This window comes from Vicugna pacos, chromosome 13, assembly GCF_048564905.1.
Source record: "Vicugna pacos chromosome 13, VicPac4, whole genome shotgun sequence".
Lineage (NCBI taxonomy): Eukaryota > Metazoa > Chordata > Mammalia > Artiodactyla > Camelidae > Vicugna > Vicugna pacos.
In genome coordinates, this window is record NC_132999.1 from 44,623,246 (window position 1) to 44,649,321 (window position 26,076).

The 26,076-nt window shown below is 42.9% G+C and overlaps 3 protein-coding genes across 5 annotated transcripts in view; 1 reads left to right on the forward strand and 2 right to left on the reverse strand.

Moving 5' to 3' along the window:
• The window catches only part of S100PBP (S100P binding protein), a 30,757-nt gene extending 30,336 nt beyond the window's left edge, over nucleotides 1-421 (reverse strand). For both annotated transcript variants that reach the window (XM_015240967.3, XM_015240960.3), the window contains exon 1: nucleotides 299-421. The gene's annotated coding sequence lies outside the window, so the exon portion shown is untranslated. The remainder of the gene's footprint in view (nucleotides 1-298) is intronic.
• On the forward strand, nucleotides 1-25,911 carry YARS1 (tyrosyl-tRNA synthetase 1). 2 transcript variants are annotated; one of them, XM_006196942.4, is made up of 13 exons: nucleotides 1-816; nucleotides 3,682-3,828; nucleotides 3,964-4,139; nucleotides 9,619-9,748; nucleotides 11,936-12,016; nucleotides 15,709-15,801; nucleotides 17,624-17,759; nucleotides 18,234-18,319; nucleotides 21,025-21,160; nucleotides 21,906-22,003; nucleotides 22,868-23,061; nucleotides 23,601-23,742; nucleotides 25,070-25,911. In XM_006196942.4, the coding sequence occupies exons 1-13, from the start codon at nucleotides 760-762 to the stop codon at nucleotides 25,178-25,180; spliced, it is 1,587 nt and encodes a 528-aa protein (XP_006197004.1). In that variant the 5' UTR covers nucleotides 1-759; the 3' UTR covers nucleotides 25,181-25,911. The 2 variants fall into 2 exon arrangements, with proteins under 2 accessions (XP_006197004.1, XP_031539823.1); XM_031683963.2 differs by having other exon boundaries at nucleotides 570-816; nucleotides 3,622-3,828.
• The window catches only part of NHSL3 (NHS like 3), a 30,406-nt gene continuing 27,289 nt past the window's right edge, over nucleotides 22,960-26,076 (reverse strand). The window contains exon 8 of the transcript XR_012079332.1: nucleotides 22,960-23,091. The gene's annotated coding sequence lies outside the window, so the exon portion shown is untranslated. The remainder of the gene's footprint in view (nucleotides 23,092-26,076) is intronic.

The window sequence follows — 26,076 nt, forward strand, 5'->3', positions numbered from 1 at the left end:
CACTGGGCTAGGAGCACTAACGTCGCTCCCCTCTTTCAGGTAACCAGACCGCCTCCCTTTGCCTCGGCAAGGTGAGGAGCATCTATCGCCTGCCGACGTGGAGGTGGGGGCAGAGACACTCCCCCCTCCCGCCGCCATCACCTCAGTAACGAAAAGGAGCCCTTCTCCCAGCAGGGCGAGGGCCTCTCAACCCCTCAGCGGGGCCAACGGCGTGCGCGACCCTCTGGAAAAGCAACAGGCGGCCCCATGCCCTTCCCAGCCGAGGAACGCCGACCCCCTCGTCCCTCCGGCTATTCACCTCCAGAAGCCGGGCCGAAGCTTAGGTGAACAGCTGCGCCTCACTCCGCCCCCTGCGCCATTTTAGAGCCCCCTCCCCGACTTTCTCCACCCCGAGGCAGCCGGGCAATCGCCAGGGGGAGGGCAAACAGGCAGTGATTGGCAGGAAGCCGCCCCGCCTCTCGGAGGGCTGCGCCCCACGCAGGCGCCACAACCCCGCCCTCCGCACCGCCTACCCCACCTACTGGCTCCACCCCTTTTCATCTCATCGACCCGCTCCACTCTCCGCTGCTCCTGACTCTTTTCTGGCCTCTGGTAGGAGGAGGAGGGTCCAGGCCGAGCAAGCCGAGCGACGAGCTCAGCTGATGCAACCTAACCTGCCCCGCGTGACAGTTCCGGGCAGGCGGCGGCGGCGGCGGCTACGGTGACCGAGAAAGGGAAGGGGGTGCCGTGCTGAGCGAGGGAGTCGGGGGCGACAGAGCCATGGGGGACGCTCTGAGCCCTGAAGAGAAGCTGCACCTTATCACCCGGAACCTGCAGGTCGGACCTCGGGGTTGGAAGTGAGCCATTGGGGACAGGGGCCCAAGGTTCAGTGATCCTGAGCCCCGCTACGGGGTCGTAAGTGTGTGGGGTCGGGGACTCCGCACCGAGGCATCTCTGAGAGATTGTAGTCCTCACTGCTGGTCAGTCAGTACAGATGCGATTATCTGGATACCACAGAAATCACAGTGGGCTCACCTGTGTGTAGTTACTTGTGTCAAGCCAGGATTTGAATCCAGGGCTCCCACCCTACCTACCCTATTATGTGCCAGACGCGGTGCTGGGGGCTGGGGACACGTCAGGGCCATGCCCTCCCGGAGCTTGTCTGGAGGAAATCAAACGTTTAAAATGAGCCATAACCCAAACACTTAATTACAGTCGAAACAAGTGCTGGAAGGTACTTTACGTGGAGATCTTTCTTGAAAGGAGAGGGCTGAGGGGGAGTGTCAGGGAAGGCTGAGGAAGTGACCTCTAAACTGCGCCCAAAAGGATGCAGATCACCTCTTCACTCTACATATGTTCCTGCTGTTTCCCAGAACTGCAGGAGTAGAAGTTAACCGGAATAGTCAGGGGTAAAAACATGTCAGGTAGATCAAGACCCAGAAGGGAGAAAGAACCCTGAGGTTCAGAGAGAAGGTTAACTTGGCTGGAGTAGAGGAAGCAAAATGAAGATCAAGATTTAATAAGTATTTATATTGCTCATTCCCTTGCCTCTTTCAGGCCTCTATTGTTCTCTTATCAGAAAGGCCTTTCCTGACCGCTTTATTTAAATAACAAACCCCTGCCCCCAGAACTGTCCCATCCCTTACTCTGCCTTCGTTGTGTCTCCGTGGAACTTATCACCATCTGACATACTATATATTTTATGTGTTTGTTTAGGAGGCAGGGACCAGGTCATGAGGGCTTTGTAGGCTATGTTTAAAACTGGGGGGTATTCTAAGAGCAGTGACACATGGATTGGGCCACAGCTTGTTTTTCTCTTTTTATGAGATACAATTCACATCCTATAAAATCTACTCTTTTGAAGTGTGCGATTCAGTGGGTTTTGGTGTAGTTGTACCATTGTGCAATTATCACCATTATTTAATTCTGGAACATTTTCATCATCAAAAATAACCCATACCCCTTAGCAATCACTGCCCATTCCTCCTTTCCCCCTAGCCCTAGGGAAACACTAATCTGCTTCCTGTCTCAAATTTGCATATTCTGGGTATTTTATATAAATGGAATCATATTATACATGGCCTTTTGTGTCTGGCTTCTTTCACTTGGTATAATTTTTTCGGATTTTATCCATGTTGTTGCACTTATCAGAACTGTGTTCCTTATTATGGCTGAATAATATTCCATTATAAGGATATACCATATTTTGTTTCTCTGTTTGTCAGTTGATGGACATTTGGGGTATTTTCACTCATAACTTGATCTTAACCAGAGATTCTTGCATGCTTGCCCTTAGATCCTTTGTTTCCTAGCCTCTCTCCATAAAACAGTGGTGGCTGGGGACAAATGACACACAAAGCTAGGGGCATTGACTTACTTAGGTCTTAAAAGGTAAGTGATAAGACCTTTCCTTGGGTAATGAAAAGTCTCCAAGTGTCCAAATAGTCAGAGGCTCAAAGGATGCAGGATTAGTCTCCAGCTGGCTTGAAACAGAATTCTAACGAGTCCTGCTAATAGGTGATGATTCAGATCAGCAAAACAATTTTTGTCTTTCATGGCTTCCAGCAGCCTCCCCAAACCATTACTTGAAGAAACACTAAAATCTTAGCAGCAGCATACTGGCCTATTAGGATTTTTCTAATACTGTCTTAGGGCAAAAGGAAACTACTAAAGTATTTAAATATGTTTGGATTTTAAAGACCTCTCCGGCTTTCTTTTGGGACATGGGACAAGAGTAGATATGGGAGACCTGTTAAGAGGCTATTAACAGTAGTAATCTTAGTGTAATAGAATGGTGGCCAAGACTAGTTGGTGTAGAGGTAGAGAGAAGTAGGAGGACTTAAGAGCTGTTTCAGAGTAACTTATGCAACTCAGTGAATGATAGTACCATGTACTTCACTAGGTGTGAAACTATAATTGAAAAAGATGGTTGGGAGTGAGATAGGAAGATGAAAGTATCAGTTTAATTTTGAACATGTCAAGTTTGAATTAACTGGGTTGATAAAAAGTACTTGTTTTATATATGGGTATGAGCAGGAGATTTGGTAGTTACTAGATCATAAGTAGTAACTGAGCACAGAAGATCAGTTAGGGAGAACAGAGAATAAGAAGAGAAGAGATAGGACCCCAAAGATTGTTAGTATTTAATGATTAGGAAGGAAAACAGCTGCAAAGAAATCTTAGACCGAACAACCAGAGAAGTAGGAGGAAAACTAAGATGTAAAATACAGGAGAACAAAAGAGGAGATTGTTTCAGAGGGGAGCAAAGACTAAAAAGTATTCATTGAATTTAGCAACATGGAGGCCATCTTAGCAAGAGCATTTTCAGTGGTGTGCTGCTGTATGGAGTTCAAACTAGAATGGGAAATAAGGAATGGAGACCAGAAGAAGAGACACCTTTCAAGAAGTTGGCCATGAAAGGAGAGAGTGTGATTTAGAGATAGCTGGAGAGGAAGATGCGGTTGGGGACATGGTTCCATTAGGGTCCATTGCCCTAATGTCAGTGTCATTCCCCTGGAATGGTACTAGCAATAGCACCGGCTTAGGTTGGCTCTCACTTAGCACTGAGAGCCTGGCCGGACCTCCCTGCTGGCTCTGAGCCTGGACCCTCAGTGATGCCTACCTTTGTTTTCCTTGTCACAGGGTAAAGGATGAGCAAGGTGGGGCACCGGCATTAAACCAGCTCTTCTGCTTCCACAACAGGAGGTTCTCGGGGAAGAGAAGCTGAAGGAGATACTGAAGGAGCGGGAGCTTAAAGTTTACTGGGGGACAGCAACCACAGGCAAGCCACACGTGGCTTACTTCGTGCCCATGTCTAAGATCGCGGACTTCCTGAAAGCAGGATGTGAGGTAAGAACTAACATTATAAACCAAGCAGTTGCCTTGCGGAAGGGCCAAAAGAGAAACTTTACTAGAGTTGTCCCACTTGTTTGGAGGTACTTGGACAAATTCACATTTTGGTGGCCCCTTATCTCGTATGACCAGGTAACGGTTCTGTTTGCGGACCTTCACGCATATCTGGATAACATGAAAGCCCCGTGGGAACTTTTAGAACTCCGAACCAGCTACTATGAGAATGTGATCAAGGCAATGCTGGAGAGCATTGGTGTGCCCCTGGAGAAGCTCAAGTTCATCAAAGGCACTGATTACCAGCTCAGCAAGTAAGTGCTTGATCATCCGCCCGCCTCATGGGTAGCTAATTACTGGCCTGGGTATTCAAATCTGGGTTAGAAGCTATTGGGCTCTACCTGTTAAGAACCATTAAAAAATTTATACCCTTTGTCCTTTTAATTCATCCATCAAAAGTCTACTGACTAGTAAATGCCTAGGTACTATTTTATTTGCTGGAAATGTGAGTGTAACCATAGCAAAGTCTTTGGCCATGCAAACCTCAGAGCATATATATGGAAGAGTGGTGAACTGCTCAACCTCCCATTCTCCCTCCAACCTCAGCAAATAATGATAAAAGAAATGTGAAAGAAAAATATCTGAAATATTTCTTACCTCCCCCACAATTTTTACTGCTTCTTATCATCAATTTTATTCATATTTGTAATGTTAGCTATATAAAATTTTGTGTCTTAGTCTTTTAGCCTACAATTTCCTAAGTAATTCCCCTCTGCTGCCTCAGTTTCCACATTTAAAAAAATTTTTAACCTGACAGATAAGCCATGTATCACCCTAATGATGACTTTTGCATTTAAACCCTTAGAACAACTTTTAAGGTAAATATTGTTTTAGCCTATTTCACAGATAAGGAAATAGTTTCAGATCTAACTCTCCCAAGTTTGTGCAGCTAGTAAGTAGAAGTGCCATGATGTGAACCCAGATCTCTCCCTTACAAGCTGATTTCTCTTTTTACTTCATCTAACATAATTTTCCTACTGTTAAACACTGAGAGTTTTAAATAAAGTATATACCTCAGAGATATTGTGGGTTCAGTTCTAGACCACCTCAATAAAGCAAATGTCATAGTAAAGTGAGTCACACAAATATTTTGATTCCCCAGTGTGTATAAAAGTTATGTTTACACTATACTGTAGTCTGTTAAGTGTACAATAGCATTGTGTCTAAAGAAAAAATGTACATGCTTTAATTTAAGAATACTTTGTTATTAAAAATGCTAATCATCTGAGCCTTCAGCAAGTCATAATCTTTTTGCTGGTGGAGGATCTTGCCTGGATTTTCACAGCTGCCGACTGATCAGGATGGTGGTTGCTGAAGGCTGGGGTGGCCGTGGCAGTTTCTTAAAATAAGACAACAACGAAGTTTGCTACATCAATTGACTCTTTCACAAGCGATTTCTCTGCAGCTTGCAATGCCTTTTGATGGCATTTTACCCGCAGTAGAACTTCCTTCAGAACTGGAGTCAGTCGTCTCAAACCCTGCCACTACTTTATCAACTAAGTTTATGTAATATTCTAAATCCTTTGTTGTCATTTCAATAATCTTCACAGCATCTTCACGAGGAGTGGTTTCCATCTAAGAAACCGTCTTCTTTGCTCATCCATAAAAAGAAACTCTTCATCCACTGAAGTTTTATCATGAGATTGCAGCAGTTCGGGCTCCATTTCTAATTCTAGTTCTCCTGCTATTTCCACCACATGTGCAGTTGCTTCCTGCGCTGAAATGTTGAGCCTCTCAAAGTCATCTGTGAGGGTTGGGAGCGATTTCTTCCAAACGCCTATTAATGTTGGTATTTTGACCCCTTCTCATGAATCACAAATGTTTTTAATGGCATCTCGAATGGTGAATCCTTTCCAGAAAGTTTTCAATTTACTTTTCCCAGATCCATCAGAGGAATAACTATCTAAGGCAGCTCTAGTCTTACAAAATGTATTTCATAAATAATGAGACTTGAAAGTCGAAATTACTCTTTGATCCATGGGCTGCAGAGTGGATATTGTGTTAGCAGGCATGAAAACAACATTAATTTCATTGTACATTTCCATCAGAGCTCTTGGGTGACCAGGTGCATTGTCAATGAGCAGTAATGTTTTGAAAAGAATCTTTTTTTCTGAGCAGTAAGTCTCAATAATGGGTTTAAAATATTCGGTAAACCATGTTATAAACAGATGTGCTGTCATCCCAGCTTTGTTGTTCCATTTATAGAGCACAGGCAAAGTAGATTTAGCCTAATTCTTTTTTTTCCCCCACTTTGTTTTGGGGGGGCAGGAATTAGATTTGTTTGTTTATTTATTTATTAAAGGAAGTACTGGGGATTGAACCCAGGACCTTGTGCATGCTAAGCACACAGTCTATCACTGAGCTATACCCTCCCCACAATTTAGCATAATTCTCAAGGGCCCTAGGATTTTTGGAGTGGTGAATGAGCACTGGCTTCAACTTAAAGTTACGAGCTGTATTTGCCCATAACAAGAGAGTTAGCCTGTCCTTGAAGCTTTGAAGCCAGGCACTCTCTAGCTATGAAAGTCCCAGATGGCATCTTCTTCCAATAGAAGGCAGTTTCATCTCCACTGAAAATCTGGTGTTTAGTGTAGCCACCACCTTCATGAATTATCTTAACTAAATCTTCTGGATGACTTGCTGCAGCTTCTACAACAGCACTTGCTTCTTCATCTTGTACTTTTATATTATGGAGACGGCTTCTTTCCTTAAACCTCATGAAATCTGAAGCTAGCAGACCCCTATTGATGATACTATTGCAAAAAATTACAATTTGCCGAAGGCTCAGATGATGGTTAGCTTTTTTTTAGCAATCAAGTATTTTAAATTAATGTATATACTTTTTTTAGACATAATGCTGTTGTAAATTTAATAGACTGCAGTACAGTATAAATATAACTTGTACATGCCCTGGGAAACCAAAAAACTCGTGTGACTCACTCTATTGTGATATTTACTTACTTGCGGTTGTCTGGAACTGAACCCACAATATCCCCAAGGTATGCCTGTAACACGAAAGATCACTGATCATAGATTACTATATTATAATAATGTTATAATAATAAATATAATAATGAAAAAGTTTGAAATATTGAGATAATTACCAAAATGTGACACAGACACACAAAATGAACAAATGCGGTTAGAAAAATTGTGCCAATAGACTTGCTCAATGCAAAGTTGCCATAAATCTTCAATTTGTAGCAAACAGTGTCTGTAAAGTGCAATAAAACGAGGTATGCGTGTACTAAGAAATTCACCTAAAATGCAGCCCAGAGAGATGGACAAAAAAAACTGTAAGTGGTTGAGATGTGGTTAAGGACTTTTGTTTCCAGCAATCTGACAGACTAGATACTCTGACCGAACTTCCTGCTGAAAAGCATTTTAAAAATGCTGGATAAAATATTTTTTAAGCTTCCTAAGTGCCTCAGGTAAATCAACTGATAAATTAGTCAAGAATACTCAGTGGCCAGAAACGAAGTGAAAGTAGGAATACAAAGAAATTTGTATTTCAGTTGATCGAAGATGTCTTTAAAAACACTGCTAATTAATCTATAACATGCCTTTATTTAAAAGAGCCGTCTAGATTTCAGAGACGCTAAATGTTTTTTTTAAAATATGTCCTAGAATCTGTAAAATATGATAAATAGAACACTGAAGACTGCATGTACCATGAGGGCCTCATTGAATTGTGTGTGGTTGAACTTCGGTTTTTGTGGCCTCACAGCTCACAATGGGGAAGAAAAAAAAGAAAGAAAGAAAAAGGTAAAAACTAGAATACTAGGCCAGGAGGTCTAATATTTGAGTAATAAGTGTTCCAGAAAAGAGAACAAAGTACTAGGGAAGGAATCATCAATGAAATACAAATGTAAGGACAACTAAAGGACATGAGTTTCCAGATTGAAAGGGTCCATTGAGTGCCTAATACAATGAATGAAAATAAACCCACGTTAAAGTGCATTCTCTTGGAAGTTCAAAGCACTAGGGACAAAAAGAAAGTATTATCCATACTTCCAAAGGAACAAAAGAAGTCATATACAAAATGTCAGGAATTGGAATGGTTTTGCATTTCTCCAAAGGAACATTGAAAGCCAAAAAACGAAGCAAAGCCTTTAAAATTCTGAAGGAAAAGAATTTCCAGCCTAAAAACCTTTACCCACCCAAACTGCCATTCGAGTGTAGAAGTAAACTACCTGAAAATATCTATCAAAAAAAATTATTTTCATGTTTTTCTTGGCCATCTGTGTTTCCTCTTCTGTCAATCAAGTGTCTATGCAAGTGTTTTGGCCCATTTTTTAACTTTTTTTTTTTTTTTAGGAGTTCCTTAAGTGTTCTGGATACCAAGTCTTATGCCATTAATATAGCATGGGGAAAGAGGATTAACCACTGGAACAGAATAGAAAGTTCAGAAATAGATCCTCACAGATAATGGAAGCTTGATTTATGACAGGGCTGGCATTGCAGGTCAGCAGAGAAAGAATAAACTTTTTAAGAAAAAGTAATGCAGAGACAGTTGGTTATCCACATAGGGAAAAAAATGATCTCTTTATGCAAGTGGATTAAAGATTTAATTGTAAAGGCCAAACTATAAAACATTTAAAAGCCAATATATAAGACGGTCTTATGATCGCAGGTCAGGGAAAATTAAACAAGATACGCCAAAAGCACAAATCACAGGAAAAGACTGATGAATTCAACTTCGTTAAAATTAAGACCTTCGGTACATCGAAAGTAAGATAAAGTAAAAAGACAAGCCACCAACTGGGTGAAGATATTTATAACACGTATAACTGGCAAAGAGATAATGCCCAGTATTATATGTCAAAAACTACAAAAGCAATTGTCAAAAAAATGAATCAGTCCAGTAGGAAAAACTTAAACAGGCATTTCACAGAAGAAACCAAATGACTAGTTCGTTTATGGAAAAATGCTTACCCTCCTTGGTTATTATTTTTTTAAATGTAGATTAAAACTGCAGTAAGAAACCACTCATGCTTGCCAAATTGGCAAAATTTAAAATAATAACAATATTAAGTAATAAAACTGATTTTAAAAACCCACTTTGGAAAATAGTTTGATGTTATGTTGAACTGAAGTTCAAGGTGCAAATCTCCTATGATCAGAAATTCTACTCCTGAGCATATATAAAGGAACTTGCACATGTATACCAGGATACACATGTAAGAATATTTATAACACATTGTTTAGAGATACAACATAGTATAAAACTAGAAAGAAACACAGAAGTTCAGGCTCGTGGTTACTCTGGAGAAGGAGGAAGTGGGATAGGGTCGTGGAGGGTTGCATGGGAGCATCAGAAGTAATTAGGTCCCTTTTCTTAAACTGAGTGGTGGCTACTCTATTCTTAATATTGTTCTTTATTCCTTACATGTGTTTACGTTTAAAAAAAAAACAAAAGACATTAAAGATACATTGAGAAATTCTGCTGTTTATTTAATAGGCATTCCAGAAGAGAATGGAGGGGAATGGCACAGAAGCTGTATTTCAAGAGATAAGCAAAGAAATAGATTAATTAAAGCCATCTTAAGAAAGGAAAAATAAAAATAAAGTAGTATTTTCAATGAGAGGGTGGACCACTCACATGTTAGAAACTACCAGGCAGTGTTCTTTTTGAATGTCTTAAGACTGGGAGAGTGAAGTAATAACGCGCTTTAGGATTAGACTGAGGCCTGGGCCCAGCCTTACAGCTGTCCGCTCTTGTTTCCCCCTCAGAGAGTACACACTAGATGTGTATCGCCTCTCCTCCGTGGTCACACAGCACGATGCCAAGAAGGCTGGAGCTGAGGTGGTAAAGCAGGTGGAGCACCCGCTGCTGAGTGGCCTGCTGTACCCGGGGCTGCAGGTAACATAGGAGGGATGGAGTTGCCCAGTGACTTTTTCTGCACTGTTTCTCACTACTGGTCGCAAACCTGTCTCTCAGCCCCAGTTAGACTGACATACGGGCTGCTCCTTCATCATGCTGTCGGCCTGTCTTCCTTCCCCACACCCCTCTCCCCAGACTCCCTGGACCACTGTTTGACTTCTTCAGCTGTAAGTCTTCGCCTACCTGTCTGTCCTTTAAAACACTGCTAGGGGGATGGTATAGCTCAGTGGTAGAGCATTTGCTTAGCATGAACAAGGTCCTGGGTTCAATCCCCACCACCTCTATTTTAAAATCAATCAATCAATCAATCAATCAATCAATAAATCTAATTACTACCCCCCGCCCAAAAATTTTTCTTTAAAAACACTGCTCATCTCACACATCTTCTTCATGTTAATCGTAATCCCTTAATTGAAGAACGTTAATTTCAGAGTGATGGGTAAAAGTCAATTTTAGGCATGATCCTATTTTCCATTAAGCAAAACAAACACATCGTACTTCTTGTGTGTGTGTATTTGTATGAGCATGGAGAGAGTGTGGAAAAATTCAAACCAAGCTGTTAATACTGGTTATTAGCTCAGGGAAGGTAGGATAAAAAATGTCAATAGACCTAGTTTTTCCTTTGTATATTTCTTGAATGATGTAAGAAAATCAAGCCTGCCCTTGGTCAGACATTCTAGGTCTGCACTGCCCACTATGGTAGCCCCTAGTCATAGTCCTATGTGGCTGTTGAAAGTAATCATTAAAATTTTTAATTCTTCTGTCTCATTGGCTGTGTTTCAAGTTGCTCACAAGCCACGTGTGGCCAGTGGCTAACCTGTCAGACAGCAGAGATAGAAAATATCTTCATCCTCACAGAAACTTCTATTGGACAGTGCTGTTCTAGATTCTAACTGCTTATTCACCTTTTTCTTCCCCTCTAGCCAATCGGGCACTGAATTTTATCAATTCTACTTCTTAAAAATCTGTTAAATTCATTTTTTTAAAGAGTAATTTATTTATTTAGGTTTTTGGGGGGAGGGGTATAATTAGGTTCATTTATTTATTTAATTTTAGGGGTAGTGCTGGGGATTAAACCCAGGACCTTGTGCATGCTAAGCATGTGCTCTGCTGCTTGAGCTATACCCTCCCCCCATTCTTGCTCTACATCCCCACTAACTTGGTTCATCATTATTTCTCACCTGTACTCTCACCGCAGCCTCTTAGCTGTTCTCTTTGTCTTCAGCCCATAGGCCACCACTCCACGCTCTACTCTCTTACTAGTGTGATTTTTCTGCCGTGCGGGACATGTTTCTTCCTTCCGTTCTTCAAATCATTCACTGGCCAGGATGATGCTAGGTATTCTCACATGCCATTCAGGGTCCTCACCAACTTTTCTAACCTTATCACGCACCATCTCCCACATCCCTTGAGATTTGTGCTTTTGCAGAATGAATCACTTATAATTTCCCTAAACACTTAACACTTCTGTGCCTTCTTACATTCTGTTTCCTCTGCATGGTGAAAAACATCTGTATATTCTTCAAAACCAAGCTCAGCCCATAATCTGATTCTCGGAAGCCTTCACTGCCACCTGTCTGACCAGATAGAAATAACCATTTCTTTCTTCATGTTAGCATCTTCCATAAGTGAGCATGCAGGTTAGCTCTTGGCACCCTGTATTGAAATGCCCTGGTACGGGTCTCTCTCCTCAACTGGGTGATTGACTCCTTGAAGAATCTGGGTCTGATTCATCTCTGCATCCACAGGGCTGGCACTAGGCCTGGCATGTAGTGAGTGATAATCAGTTAGTATCAGTGATAGTTCAGTCTTCCCTGTTTTTCCTGCCCTCTCATAGCACTTGCTTCTTGTGCCAGTTACCTGACACTAGTCACAGGCTGCCTTGTTCACTGGGTACCTTTGACATGACTATAGTATTTCTTTCCCTCCTTCCCTCTGGATTCTGAGCTTCCTGAGGGTGGAGACGCTGCTTATTTTACCCCGTGACATCCATGTGGAGGACTGTTCCTTGCAGGCACTCAGCAAATGTGTATCTGGCTCTTGAGGCTGAATGCTGCTTATTTGCTTCCTTCTGAAAAACCTAATGGTTTTCAAAAGTATCTGATTTCTCAGACGCATACAGAGGAAATACAGTAGGAATTTATGCTCATGTGTTTCTTTCCACAGGCCTTGGATGAAGAGTATTTGAAAGTAGATGCTCAATTTGGAGGCGTTGATCAGAGAAAGATTTTCACCTTTGCAGAGAAGGTTAGTGTTCTCTTTCCTCTCTTTTCCTCTTTTGAGCCTCAGGGGTATGAGTTAAAGTCTCTCAAATGTGCTGGTCCCAGCAATCATATTGTGTGGTAGGTATTTTTCTCTTTGTTTTGCAGATGAGAAAACTGAGGATAGAGAGAATAAGAAGGTTGTCACCGTTAATGACTAAGCAGGAATTAGCACTGAGATCTGTCTGACTCAAAAGCCTGGGCTCTTGCTGCCACTAGGAAGCTGCCCCCAGACCTGTATTTGCTTCTTTCCTAACAGCTCAGTTTCCAGGGAAAGGAACCACCAGTCAGAACCATTGTTCTTTCCCAGAGCATGTGGTCCATATTGCTCTGGATCTTCCATAACCACTCATCTCTGAGATGAGGCTTAACAGGTTTAAAAGGAGGAAATCAGCACAAGCCCATGCTAGTTCTTCCCTGGGGAAGAACTCAAGTAAGTTGAAAAGGGCTATTGAGAAGTGGTTGGTATTTTTGAAGGCTTTTCAAAACCTCATATTGGCAAGAGTGTGGAAAAAACACTGCTGTTGGAAATGTAAATTCCTAGGGGGTGATTTGACGACTCTGAAATATTTCTACCCTTTGCCCTAATAATTATACAAATGTGTCCTCAAGGAATAATTTTAAAAGTACAACTTGAATTATGTATAAAAATATTTATCATGTTATCAATTTAAAGCAAATCTAGAAATAATCTTATATCCAGTGGCAAAGGATTGGTTAAATCCATGGTGATAAATTCTCAGAATGGAATATTATATAATATTTTTAAATGGTTGTTGGATATATTTAATGAATGGGGAAATGTTTACTAAGCAAGGGGTTTTTTTAATTACTTAAGTATTTCTCATTTTTCCATTTTATCTCCTCTATTAATTTTTTAATTGAGCCTTCTTTTATTATTCTAGCAGAGATATGGCCTATGGCCAGTTTTTATATGACTCAAAAGCTCTAAGAATGGTTTTCATATTTTTTAAGGGCTTTGAAACAAATGAAGAATATGCAATAGAGATCACATGTGGCCCACAAAGCCTACAGTATTTATTACATGACCCTTTCAAGAAAGTTTTGCCCAGCCCTGCACTAGAGATTACAACATCTATCTCTGTAATTTAGTAAAGTTTGTTAGATATTTTTACAACTTCCCAAAGATGCAAGAACGTACAACAGATTTACCCCACTTCATACCCTCTTGCCCTTTGTGCTATAGTAATATATTTTACTTTTACTTTTACGTATATTTTAAATCCCAAAGACTTGACTATAATGGTTTTTTAAACAGTCAATTTTCATGTATATTTACCCTTTCTGATGCTCTTGACTCCTTCCTGCTGTTCTGTGCCTCTGTGCTTCCATTTGGGATCATTTTCCTTCAGCCAAAAGACCCTCTTGTATTTTGGGATTACATTGCAGGTCTCATGGTAATGAGTCCTTTCAGCTCTTTTGTCCGAGAACTTTCTTTTGCTTTTGCTGGCTATAAAATTCTAGGTTTGCAGTTATTTTTCTTTTGCACTTTAAGGAGTTGTCCTGTTGTCTCTGGCTTTTATAGTTTCCATCGAAAAGTCACCTGTAAGTATCGTTTGTTTCTCCTTGGCAGATAATATATCTTTTCTCTGGCTGCTTTTTTTTTTTTTTTTTTAAACAGAGGTACCAGGAATTGAACCCAGGACCTCCCATATGCTAAGCACACGCTCTACCACTGAGCTATACCCTCCCCTTCTCTGGCTGCTTTTAAGGTTTTCTCTGTCTTTGATTTTCAGCAATTTGGCTACAGTGTTTTTATTTATCCTGCTTGGATTTTGCTGAGCTTAAGTCTGTGGGTCAATGTTTTCATCAAATTTTGTAAATTTTCCTCTTTAACTGTCCCCTTATTTCCTTTAAATATTTCTTCTGCCCTCCTAGAGATGATCATATTGAGTGAAGTAAGTCAGAGAGAGAAAGACAAATATGATATCACTTATATATAGAATTGAAAAAAAAATGATACAAATTCTATTTACAAACCAAAAACAGACTCAAGGACGTAGAAAACAAATTGGTTACCAAAGGGGAAAGGACAGGGAGGGATAAATTAGGGGTTGGAGATTAACAGACACACATTACTATATATAAAATAGATAAACAAAACAACAAGGACCTACTGCATAGCACAGGGAACTATATTCAATTTCTTATGATAACATATAATGGAAAAGAATCTGAAAAGAAAAAATATATACGTATGTATATGTATAACTGAATCACTTTGCTGTACACCTGAAACTAACATTGTAAATCAACTACACTTCAATTTAAAAAAAATTTTTTTAAAGAATGAAAAGGAAAAAAAATGTCTTCTGTCCTTTCTCTCTCTCCTCTCCTGAGATGCTAATTTTACATAGATGAGACCTCTTAATCACGTCCCATGTGTCTCAGGGCCTGTTCTGTTCTTTTCCTTCCTTTGTTCCCTTTGTGCTTTAGTTTGGATATTATCTATTGACTTTTCTTCATGTTCATTAATCGTGTCTTCTGTTAAAGCCACCCAGCATCACGCTGTGCCATTTTAGAACTTCCATTTGATTCTTTCTTATAGATTCTTAATTCTCTTTTACAGTTCTCCATCTTTTCTCCCTTTTTTCCGTCTTTTCCTCTATTTCCTTTAGTGCACCAATCGTTATTATTTTGACGTCCTGATCTGCTTATTCCAATATCTGGATTGTTTGTGTGTCTGCTTTTACTTACTGTTTCCTCCGAACTATCAGTCACTTTTTTTCTACTTTCCATTTCTAGTACTTTTTTATTGTATCAGAGACATTGTAGATGTGCTGTAGAGACTCTGGATTGTGCTTACAGAGTGCTATGTCTTCTGTAGGCTGTTAAATTACTGACTTATCACCTTGATCCTGTCAGGGATTGGTTTTGGACTTTGTTAGAACAGATCTATTTCAATGTGCCTTAATTCCTATGATGTGGACCTTGTTCTCAGGTTGTGGCCTTTCTAGGGTCTCAAACTGAAATCTCAGGGTGCTCACAAAGCCTTCTCTGCTTTGATTGGATCTAAATTTCAACCTCTGTCTCCCCAGCACTGTGCAGCCTCTCCTCACACCTCTGCTCAGGTCTCCAGCCTCCCAGAGCTTGTTTTCTGCTGGGCTTCCTGATGTCTCTGAATGCACACACAGCTGTGAGTCAGTCAAGCACTCAATGGAGAATGTTGACTTAGATTTTTAGAGGGGGCTCCCTTCTCTCTAGAACGCTTCTCAAATCCTGGCCTCCTGGCAGCCCTGAACTCCAGTCTCTGTCTCCTCTGCTTAGTCAGACTGCTGCTCTCTGCTTGGTCTCTTTTTCTCAGTACTCAGTTTGAAAAAAATGCCATCAGGGAGCAAGCTAGGGTGGTGTGGGGTCACCCAACTTCCCTTCTCTTAAGATTTGTAGCCCTACACTGTACTTCCATCTTTTAGAATTGTTTATGGTGGTTGGGTGAATCCAGTAACCTCACAATGTAATACTAATAAAAAAAAAACAGTAGGAGAAAAAAGCTTTGTTTATATTATGATTACCATTGAAAAGTTATATATTCAGTGGAGAAAAGATTGGAAGGAATATATCAAACTATTCAGTGGCTGGCTAAGTTAGATGAGATTGGGGCACCGAGGAGGATTTACACTAATACCTGTTTTTTTGTGTTTCTTTCTAACCCCTCAGTACCTCCCTGCACTTGGCTACTCAAAACGGGTCCATCTGATGAATCCTATGGTTCCAGGACTAACTGGCAGCAAAATGAGCTCTTCAGAAGAGGTAGGTTGCCAACTCTGACTTGAGTTGGGAAATCTTTAGCGAGAGATGAAGAAATTGAAGACTAGAAAGAACAGTAACTTGGCTAACTAGAATTCTCAAATATTTGAGCCATAAGGAATCTTAAGTTACCCAGTTAATTCCAGTGGTTCTTGAATATTGAAGGACCCAGGAAGCAGTCCTGATAGAAAGCAATCAATTTTAATACTTTTACTGCTACTGGTAAAAAACACAAGCAAAAGTAATGTCTTCACTCATATAACTGTGATAAAATTCAGCCTTGTTAGTGAGAAGGCTGTGATTGCGTTTCGCCAGTTAGCATCTTGATGCTTAGGGTGATGTTTCCTCTGCTCAGGGAAAGTACACCTCTGTTTTGATCACAGATAAAGGAATTAGTGGAACCCAAAGATGTAAAAAAATGTTAAATGCTGGGTTCCCATACATGGCTGATCTTCAGAATCACCTGGGGAACTTTTAAAAGAGAGAGAGAGTTGATTAGACCCTGTCCTTAGAGATGCTGGTAACGTGGCTCTGGGAAACAACTCAGGAATCTATTTTTTTTTCAAATCCTCGTAGTTGATTCTCATTGGATTCTTTTTTGGGCTCTCATTGAGCTCTCTTAAGTCTGATTTCTAGATCTTTGACTAGAAACTGGTAAATATAAGCATAGAAACTTTTTAAAGGAATAAACTCATTCCTTTTTCTTTCATTAAAATGCTCCACTTGTCAGTTGCTTCTCTGATAAGGTGTTATCACTCATCCTATTTGGTAACATTCACCATATCTTCATCCTGGAAACCAGTGCTAGCAGCAGTTCCCAGACGTGGCTGCATCAGCATCACTTTTTAAAATACAAATGCCTGGCCCAACCCCAGGAAATTCTGATGCATTAGGTTTGGGTGGAGCCCAGTAATTTATGTTTTTTTAAAGCACCCCAGGTGATTCACACCAGTCACATGTGGACCAGAGCTTGGTAACCACTGAACACAAAAATGAGCGTGAGCTCAGTCACTCTAAAATAAGAAACAAAGCCTGTTACCCTAAAAAGGAAAAACGGCTCTAAATAATACATACTACCTGGTGTTGGTGTTTGTTGTGGAATAGGTATCCTCACATGTTGCTGGTGGCAGTGTCACTTGGTGTACGCCTGTTAGAAGACCGTTTGGGGCCTAGCAGTTTTTGATAGCTTAAAGAAATAATCCTAGAGAAGGCAAAGGAATCTCTGCAAAGATGTTCATCATAGCATTGTGTATAATTTGTAAAAATCAGCTCATAATCTAACAGTTTAGAAATTGCTAAATAAATTATGGTGTCACTAATAATTGGGAATATAAAATAGCATGAAAATTACATATGAAGACTGCGTAGCCACTCAGAAGTACTTATGACATAGTCTCAAGTGAAAACATAAAGGGCATTTATTCTCCAGCTACAAATTTGTAACAATTCCATATGCTGCAACAAGGCCTGGGAAGAACAGAAAAAAAAAATTTCTCCTTTTAATTAAAAAAAATATTTTATTGTACAAATTTAATGCCTTTTCCATCTTATTTTCCCCCTTAACGGAGGCATTGGGGATTGAACCCAGGACCTTGTGCATGCCAAGCATGTGCTCTACACCTGAGCTATAACCCCCACCCCCCAAAATTAAAATATTTTTATTTGTTGGGTGGCAGTATTGTGAGTGGTTCCTCACTCTGATTAATTCTGCTTTTGTTAAAGTTAATGTTTAAATCTTTGTTCAAAAAAATTAAAACACACAAATTAGTTGAGCATGTTTTCATTTTCAACCACAAGAGGTCCTCTTTTCCTCCTTGGCTTCTAGGAGTCCAAGATTGATCTCCTTGATCGGAAAGAGGATGTGAAGAAAAAACTGAAGAAGGCCTTCTGTGAGCCAGGGAACGTGGAGAACAATGGCGTTCTGTCCTTCATCAAGCACGTCCTCTTCCCCCTCAAGTCTGGTGAGGCACTCTCCATTTTTTCCTTGGAGGCCAGGCTGAAATAGCAAAACCAGTGCCATGATCATGCTTGTGGTTTATCACAGAGGCTTGCTCCAGGGGGTGGCTTTCCTGATTTCTCCGCTCTGATTTCTCATAACGTGTGATTGAAATGGAGATAACGTTGAGCTGTCTGTGTGTTTGTTACCAGGTTAGATTCTAAGTTGGGTGTCAGCATGGGTGGTAGATATGAAGGGGGCAGGCAGACATTGTCAGACCAGGGGAATCCAAAAGGGATGTAAGACACAGTCCTTCCCTTTGAGCTTGGATGCTAGCTGGGTGTACAACATTGCCACTCATCCAACTTAAAAACAATAAAGTACCGTATGATGAAGTTCAGAATATGTGGCAGAAACTACAAATACCCAGACATTTGGGCCAGGGATGCTGACTTGCCATTATCAGTGAGTTTGTTGGCATCGATCCTTTTTCTTACAGAGTTTGTGATCCTTCGAGATGAAAAATGGGGTGGAAACAAAACCTACACAGCTTACTTGGACCTGGAAAAGGACTTTGCTGATGAGGTAATACCAGAGGAGTAATCCCCACTGTGCTCATACTGACAAACCTCTCTGTGGTGGCCTAACCAGGTTTCTGGTTCTGTGCCACAGGGCTCTGTCATGATGCTCTCGAGGCTACAGATTTTGTTAAATTTTGTTAGATGAGGGTTCAGGTAGTCCACGGATTGGATTAGCAAGTGGCATAAAGCTAATATGCTGGTGTCTTCATCATTTTCGAAAGGACTTAACCTGGAACAAAGGACAAAACCCAGCAAGCTGAAGCATTTCAGGGACAGATGCAAAATCAAGGTTCAGAAAAGAGACATAACTATAAAAGGACCAAATAGAGGATAGTATTCATTTCGACAAACAGTTTAATGAAAGATTTACTAGGTGCCCATGTGTTAGGTACCATGCTAGGGGCTGGCATTACAAAGAGGATGCCATCCTCATGAAGCTCGTAGTCCAGAAGGAGAGGCAGACATGTAAACAAACATCATTTACTGCTTACTGTACAGTAAAGATGTATACATGGTCCAGAAGTAGAGCAGGAGGAAGTGACTAACTGGCTGTCTGGGAAAGCTTTGTGGAGGGGACAACATCCAGACTCTGTTTCACTTGAGGATGAGGTAGGTGTTCACAAGGAAATCTGTGAAGGAATACGTTGTGCACAAACGTGATAAGGTGGAACAGCGTGATGCATAAGGAATCACAAGTGGTTTGGTCTGACTGGTGTCTACAAGGTGAGGCGGGGCACCGTGGGGCAGATAGGCAGGGCCAGGTCATAGAGGGAAAGAGTGCTGACAGTATATGTGGGGAATAACATGGGGGGTCATGACTGACTCTGAATCTGGGCTGAATCAGCAATGTGACAGGGCTGTCAGAAATGGCAACGAGGTCTTGGCCTAAGTCATCAGAAATGTAGAGTCCAGAACCAGAGAGCTGACCGTCCGCTCAGTTCTCCATTGTTCCGAGTGCCTTCAGGGTTGTGCGTTCAGCCCTGGACTTCAGTTTTATGAGGTTAATTTGACAGTCTGAGGTGTGTTGGTGGGGAAAGGAAAGATGCCATGAGAGGAAACAGATTGCAAACCATGTTACAAAAGCACAGCTGAAAGAACCAGGCATGTTTAGCTGGGAAGCAAGGCTGTGTTCAGCCGTCCTTAAATGCACAAAGGGCTCTCCTGGGAGAGGAGTTGGCTTTCTTCCTGTGGCACCAGAGGGCTAAACCAGGACCACAGGTGGGGACCACCAGGAGGTTGAATTAGGCTTAGAACTTTCCAATGACTGCAGTGTGGTGATGGACAGAGCTGTCTTACCTGCCCTTGTGTCCCCATCACTGAGGTGTTTGGGCAGAGGCCAGAGGATAGAGACAATGTTGTGTGAGGGTCTGAGCATCAAATCCAAGGAAAGGACTCAGTGACCTCTGAGGTCTGAGGGCCCTTAAGGCCCATATTTTGGATATTTGACAGCCATTCTCTGAAAGCCTTCCATCTGCAGTCTGAGGCAGGTCACAGAACCCACACTCCATTCCTCAGCTTTGTGAACAGTCCTTGGTGGGAATGATGAGAAGGCATAGAAGAAATGCTCTGGAGAAAGAGCCTGAGCAGCGTTCAGCAGCAGCACCTCCTGTGACGGTGGACGGGTTCTGTCCGCACTGACACAGCCGCCACTGGCCACGTGTGGCTGTTGAACCTCATAGCGTAACCAGCGCAACTGAGGAACTGAACTTTAATTTATGTTTAGATATCCACACTGAGGCTTGTGGCTACCATATTGGACAGAACAGGTCTAACATTTTACTGTTTTTAAAAATGAAACAAAATGACTATAACTCAATAAAAAAAAGTTTAAAAAAAAATGAAACATTCCCTGGGGTTTTGTACGTGGCAGAGCAGCTCCCTTGCTGCTGCAATCTATTAAGTCAATCAGTTTACAAGGGTCTGTTAAAAATTTTAATTAATTAAACATTCCCAAGGAAATGAAGGAGTAGCATCAGAAACAAAAATGTGGGCATTGTTTTATTACAGGCATTCATGCCTAAGGGATACCCCCTCAGAATATCTAGAATTTCCTTTCAGGCCAGCTTTAGGGTGGAAAAGTGCTAGTCACCGGACACGAGAGGGAAAACGGACTTACTGGACTCCTACCATGTACTGGCACTCACTACTCACCACGTTCACCCACATTATGTGATTTAATTCTCATTCCGGCTCTAGGAGACATGGGTGGCATTATTTTCATTTTTTAAGTGAAGAATCCACAGCTCAGAGGGGTGAAGTGCGTGGTTCGGGGTCACCCAGCTGGCTGGGACGCTGACCCCAGGTGGTCTAGAGAGCCCTTGTTCTGTCTTCTTGCCCATCTGCTCTCCCTCAGGCTGTCTCCCACCTCTGGGTTGCCCCTGTGAACGCTCCTCTGCCTGTGGACAGCACTGGTTTATGCCACTACTCTGGGCATAAATGGAGGGACTAGAAGAGTTTGACTAATAAATGCATTCAGCCTCTAAAACCCCTCAAGTTAGTATGGAATTCAGGGTCCAAAGCCCTGGGTCTCAGACAAGTTAGATACCATAGAGCTTTCTCTGCTCTACCAGCTTCACAAGGTTGTCCAGAGGATCAAGTAAGACTCTGCCAGGAAAACACCCTCCATTCCTATACATGCATTATTCTTGGATTCAGGTGTCCTGTGGGCCTTTCAAGTCCCTTGTCTCACCTGGCCTTGTACCCTTGCAGGTTGTACACCCTGGAGACCTAAAGAATTCTGTGGAAGTCGCCCTGAACAAGTTGCTGGATCCCATCCGGGAAAAGTTTAATAACCCTGCACTAAAGAAACTGTCCAGCGCTGCCTACCCAGACCCTTCGAAGCAGAGTAAGGCCAGCTGGGGAGGGGAAAGGCCAGGGAGGGGTTGACATCATCAGGGTAGACAGCCTGTCGGTGGGTCTCAGAAAAGGCTCTGTCTTCAGCTGAGGCCCAAGAAGCCAGGGGGTCTACAGTGCAGGAATGTCACGCCCTGTTGACTCCTGGAATGGAACTCCAGTCTTCCTGATTTTGGTTTGGTTGGTCCTATGAAGTGATTACATCCTGCTCTACCAACACTGCTGAGCGCTGGCCTGAGCCATGTCCCTGATCCTGTCACAAAATGCACCCTTTCAGTTAAGGAGACCAGTTGGGTTAGACCAAGAGGGTCACGCAGCTGCTCGGGCCGGGACTGCCCAGCTTCTTAGGGAAGCTCAGCTCTAGATTTGCCCAGTTACCTTCCACATGCTCCTGACTGGTTCTTAGTTGGCTATCCCTGTATCCATGATGCTGAGGTGTTAACATTGATGGTTTTGTGTGGCCCTCCCAGAAAAGACTCAGTACATACAAGCGGAATGCAGGAATGGCAGCATAGCTCCTGCCGGCCCCTCCCCTCCTCCAGCTCGACACACGAGGGAGAGAGGTGAAATCTGGCCTGTTGCTCCTCAAAGGCTGCCGGCTCTGTTTTAAAGGACGTGTAATTCAGTAGGTAGATTCTGGGGATTCCGCACTAAGTATCCTCATTTGGTGGGATCAGCAGCTGACCTGTCGTGGGAAGGAGGAGAGTTCTGAGCACTTGGATTCTTCTCATTCCCAGAGTCCGTTGCCAAAGGCCCTCCCAAGAATTCAGAACCAGAGGAGGTCATCCCATCCCGGCTGGATATCCGTGTGGGGAAAATCATCAGTGTGGACAAGGTATTCATTTTTCACCACATCCTAGAGAGGCAGACAGAGGTCAGGTTTGTCTGTTTCCATCTGGAGGAAACCTAGCCCGGGATGGGAAGTAACATCCCTGAGGTCATATTGCAAGTCAGAACTCGGGCATCTAATTTCAGGTGTCAGGCTTTTTTTCCCTTTGCTGTCTCTGGACCTTATGCAACCAAACAGAGCCAGGAACTCAGAGTTGGGAGGGGATGTTAGTCAGAGGGAACTTGTTTATCTGTCCAGTCCAGTCTGATGGACTCACCTGGTCTCTCCCAGCTTGTCTGGACTAGCTGCAGGCCTTATCTTGAATCAGCCCCTTGGTCCTTCCTTCTCCCTGCCCCGGAAAATGGTGAAGGGAGAAGGCCTTCCTTTTTCCCAGAGACAGAAGATTATGCAACCAGTGGCCTGGACCATTGGTGTGGGTTTCTTTCTCCCAGTATTGATTTGCTTTTCACCATATAGACCACCCACCAAACTACTTTGAAATAGCTGCTCATGCTCTTGTTTCAGGTGGTTAAACCAGCAGCTGTCCTCCCCAATCCTCCAGTCCGCCCGGGATTGAGTTTGACCTAAGGCAACACATTACCTAATGATAGCCACCCAGGCAGTTCAGGCCATTGTCTCTGCTAGAGATTCCTTCTGCCTCTAACACAAGTAATTAGGCTCCTGTTACTCAGATCTGCCTCTTCAGGGCCTCCTCATGTCTACTGTCTGGGACCTGGAGAATTAACTTCTGAGGGTTCCTCCTGAGCCTCTGTGGGGCATAGGCGTCCCCTTTCTGGAGTCACAGGGTTCACCAGCCCCATGATCCATTCCATTATGAGACTCTCCAGGACTGACATCTCTTGCCGGCAGCACCCAGATGCCGACAGCCTGTACGTGGAGAAGATTGATGTTGGGGAAGCTGAGCCACGGACGGTGGTGAGCGGCCTGGTGCAGTTTGTGCCCCAGGAGGAACTGCACGACAGGCTGGTGGTGGTGCTGTGCAATCTGAAGCCCCAGAAGATGAGAGGAGTCGAGTCCCAAGGCATGCTCCTGTGTGCTTCTCTGTGAGTGAGGGCTTGGGCGGGGCACAGGACCTGGGAAAGCCAAGAAGAGCAGGGAGTTAGCCCACGGCCACTCCACAGGCCAGGTGGGGGCCCTGAGAACACTACCTGAAAGATGAGGCATGGAGGAAGTATTTGTTGTGCAAGTACCATGGAGGAAGCAATTCACCTCAGGATAACTTTATTAAAAACAGAAATTGATGAGTTAAAGCTGTGTGCATACTCACATCTCACTACTAGTAAGAGGTGGAGCCGGGATTCAAGGCCAGTTCTGATTGGCTGTTAAGTCATACTTCCTCCCCTAAAAGCCCAGATTTTGGAATCTCTCCTGACATAGGATTTCAGTTTAGTCCCAGTTAACCCAGTGCTGGTGATATCCAAAGACGTACGTAGTACAGCAGTGAGAGACTGCTGGGGTCTGGCACTGGGGGTGCCCTAAATCCCGTGGGGGCCCCGAGGTAAAGGCTCCAATGCTTTGGCCTCCACAGCAGCTGGAGGCCTTCCATAGCCTCACTCTTTTCTTGTCCTGTGTGTCTTCCCAGAGAAGGGGTGAGCCGCCAGGTTGAGCCTCTGGACCCTCCTGCAGGCTCTGCTCCCGGGGAGCGAGTATTCGTGGAGGGCTATGAGAAGGGTCAACCAGATGAAGAGCTTAAGCCCAAGAAGAAAGTCTTTGAGAAGTTGCAGGTAAAAAACTCGCTTTTTCCCTCTTACCCAGGCCACCTGGACTGTGTCCCCAGACTGTTCTTACAGAATCTGCCCTTTTCCCAGCCGGGCCTTCCTGCATCAAAGCCCCTCTCTTCCTTCTTCATTCCAGACCTTTCTGACTGAGGCACCTAAGGAGCTTGAGGGCCCTCACACATACTGAGCACTGACAGATGATGTGAGGCACTGTGTGAAGGACTTGAGGTTTCCTCATTAGATCTTCAGTCTGTGATAGATTATCCCCATTTTACCTCACAGGATACCTGCGAAGGCCACCCAGGGTCACCATAAGTGATGAGGCCTGGCTCAGAGCCCTCCCAGGGTCCCTCCTGCCCACTCATTCTCTCTGCCCTGAGGGGCACTGACTTGCATGACCTGCCTCGAATTCATTCATTCATTCAGCAAACATGGAATCCCTAACATAAATGTCCGGCACTGTCCTAGCTACATCAATGAATAAGGCAGCAGAGATTCACTGTCCTTGTGGAATCACCACTACATGTGTGACTTTTTCTAGTTAATACCTTGTTTCCTCATTTAGACAAAGTGTTTCCGGGGGGGGCATTTAGAGTGGTGTCTACCTCTGTCCATCCTCCTGCAAATGGCAAATGGCTGTGTCTATTCCCTCTCCTAGTTTTCCACACTGGTTTATTGATTCCCTAATTTTTTTCTATAAAAATAAGTTTTGTTATATTTCTATAAAAATAGTTTTATAGCTATAAAAATAAGCTATAAAATAAATTTTCATGGTAGAAATGTCTAAAATGTAGGGGAAAACAAAGAAAATAAAATATCCATAGTCCTGCCACCTAGTGATACTGAAAAATGTCATTAGTGATTATTTCCTTCTAGACTTTTTCTATGCATAGTGATACTATATTTACAGTTTAAGTCATACCATATATTTATTCTGCTTTTTTAAAAATTTAACTTTATGCCTCAAAAATTTCCCCATCTTCTTAAATATTGAAAGGGTGGATCTTATAATACAGTATTGTATCATGACTATCAAATTTAACCAAAACCTGATTTGACATTGGGGTTGTTCTCCATTTTTCACTATTAGAATGCTACGATGGATGTCCTGGTACCTAGTTCTTTGTACTTATTTCTAATTATTTTCTTAAACTAAATCCCTAAAATGAACTTACCTTAGGCAAAAGAGAGGAATACCTTGACATGAAAGCTTTTCACAAACTGCTCTTAGAGAAATTGAGTCACTTTACTCTTTTAGTAGTACCAGAGTCTTTGTTTTCTTGCCGTCTTGCCATCATCACTATAATCACTTTTTTTGGTTTATCTTGTCCAGACTGACTTTAAAATTTCTGAGGATTGCATCGCACAGTGGAAGCAAACCAACTTCATGACCAAGCTGGGGTCCATCTCCTGTAAATCGCTGAAAGGGGGGAACATCAGCTAGCCAGCCCAGCATCTTCCTCCCGTCTCTCATCCTGAGTCATCTGCTGTCTCCTTAATTTGCTCCCTCCATCACCCATTTACCCATCTCTCAGGACACTGAAGCAAGAGTTTGGTACAGGACCTCAGTAAGGGGCAGCTCAGCCTCCCCAGAATCCAGGATCATCCTGTCTGGCCACAGTGAGAGGCTGGCCTCCCAGGCAGTGATGAGGGCTAGGCAACACAGGGAGCTCAGCTCTGCCTTCTTTCCCTGGCAGCTGACTTGAGAAATCTGGTTTCAATATAACAACTCAGAAAAAGTTTATGCCACAATCCTCCTAATTGGAAAAATATTGGTTCCCCGTTTTCCTAGAGTTATCCCAGCAGTGGTGCCTCTGGCTGGGATCTCGTGCCTGAACTGGGCTAATTACAGCCTCTCCCCAACAGGAAACTGTGGGATTTGAAAAGGAAAGGGAAGGGAAAACAGAGAACCTAGTGGTCTACCAAGTGGTTGGCAGCTTTCCCCAGTGCCTGCCAACCCTGAGGCTTGGGGAGGAGGTGGGGAGTGGGACAGGATCTGCCCCAGGGCTCCTGGAATTTCCCTTGATCCTGCTAGGTGCCTAAGGCAGCTGTGTGTTAACATCAGAAGTAGGGTGGATGGCACAGCCTGGTTCTTCAGAGAGGGTGGAGTAATTCTCCATAAGGCATCTCAAGCATCACTGTTGTAAATTCAAATAAAATGTCTGAATAAGGGTGTCTGGATGGGACCTGTCTGTGAGCTGGACCATATCAGGAGAGAAGAATAGTGTATAGCAGCTTCTGGGCCCCTCACCCAGCCTAGGGTTGCTTGGATCTTGGACTTTTGACCCTGAAATGGGGGCAGGGGTAGACTAGGCTGGACGGCGGACACTCTGACTGTTC

What these genes read in the sequence shown, in the direction of transcription:
- YARS1 (XM_006196942.4), top strand. Translation starts at nt 760, where the DNA reads ATGGGGGACGCTCTGAGCCCTGAAGAGAAGCTGCACCTTATCACCCGG. An exon ending in TCCTGAAAGCAGGATGTGAG is followed by an intron (nt 3,829 to 3,963) that starts GTAAGAACTAAC and finishes TCGTATGACCAG; the next exon opens with GTAACGGTTCTGTTTGCGGA. An exon ending in AAAAGGACTTTGCTGATGAG is followed by an intron (nt 18,320 to 21,024) that starts GTAATACCAGAG and finishes GTACCCTTGCAG; the next exon opens with GTTGTACACCCTGGAGACCT.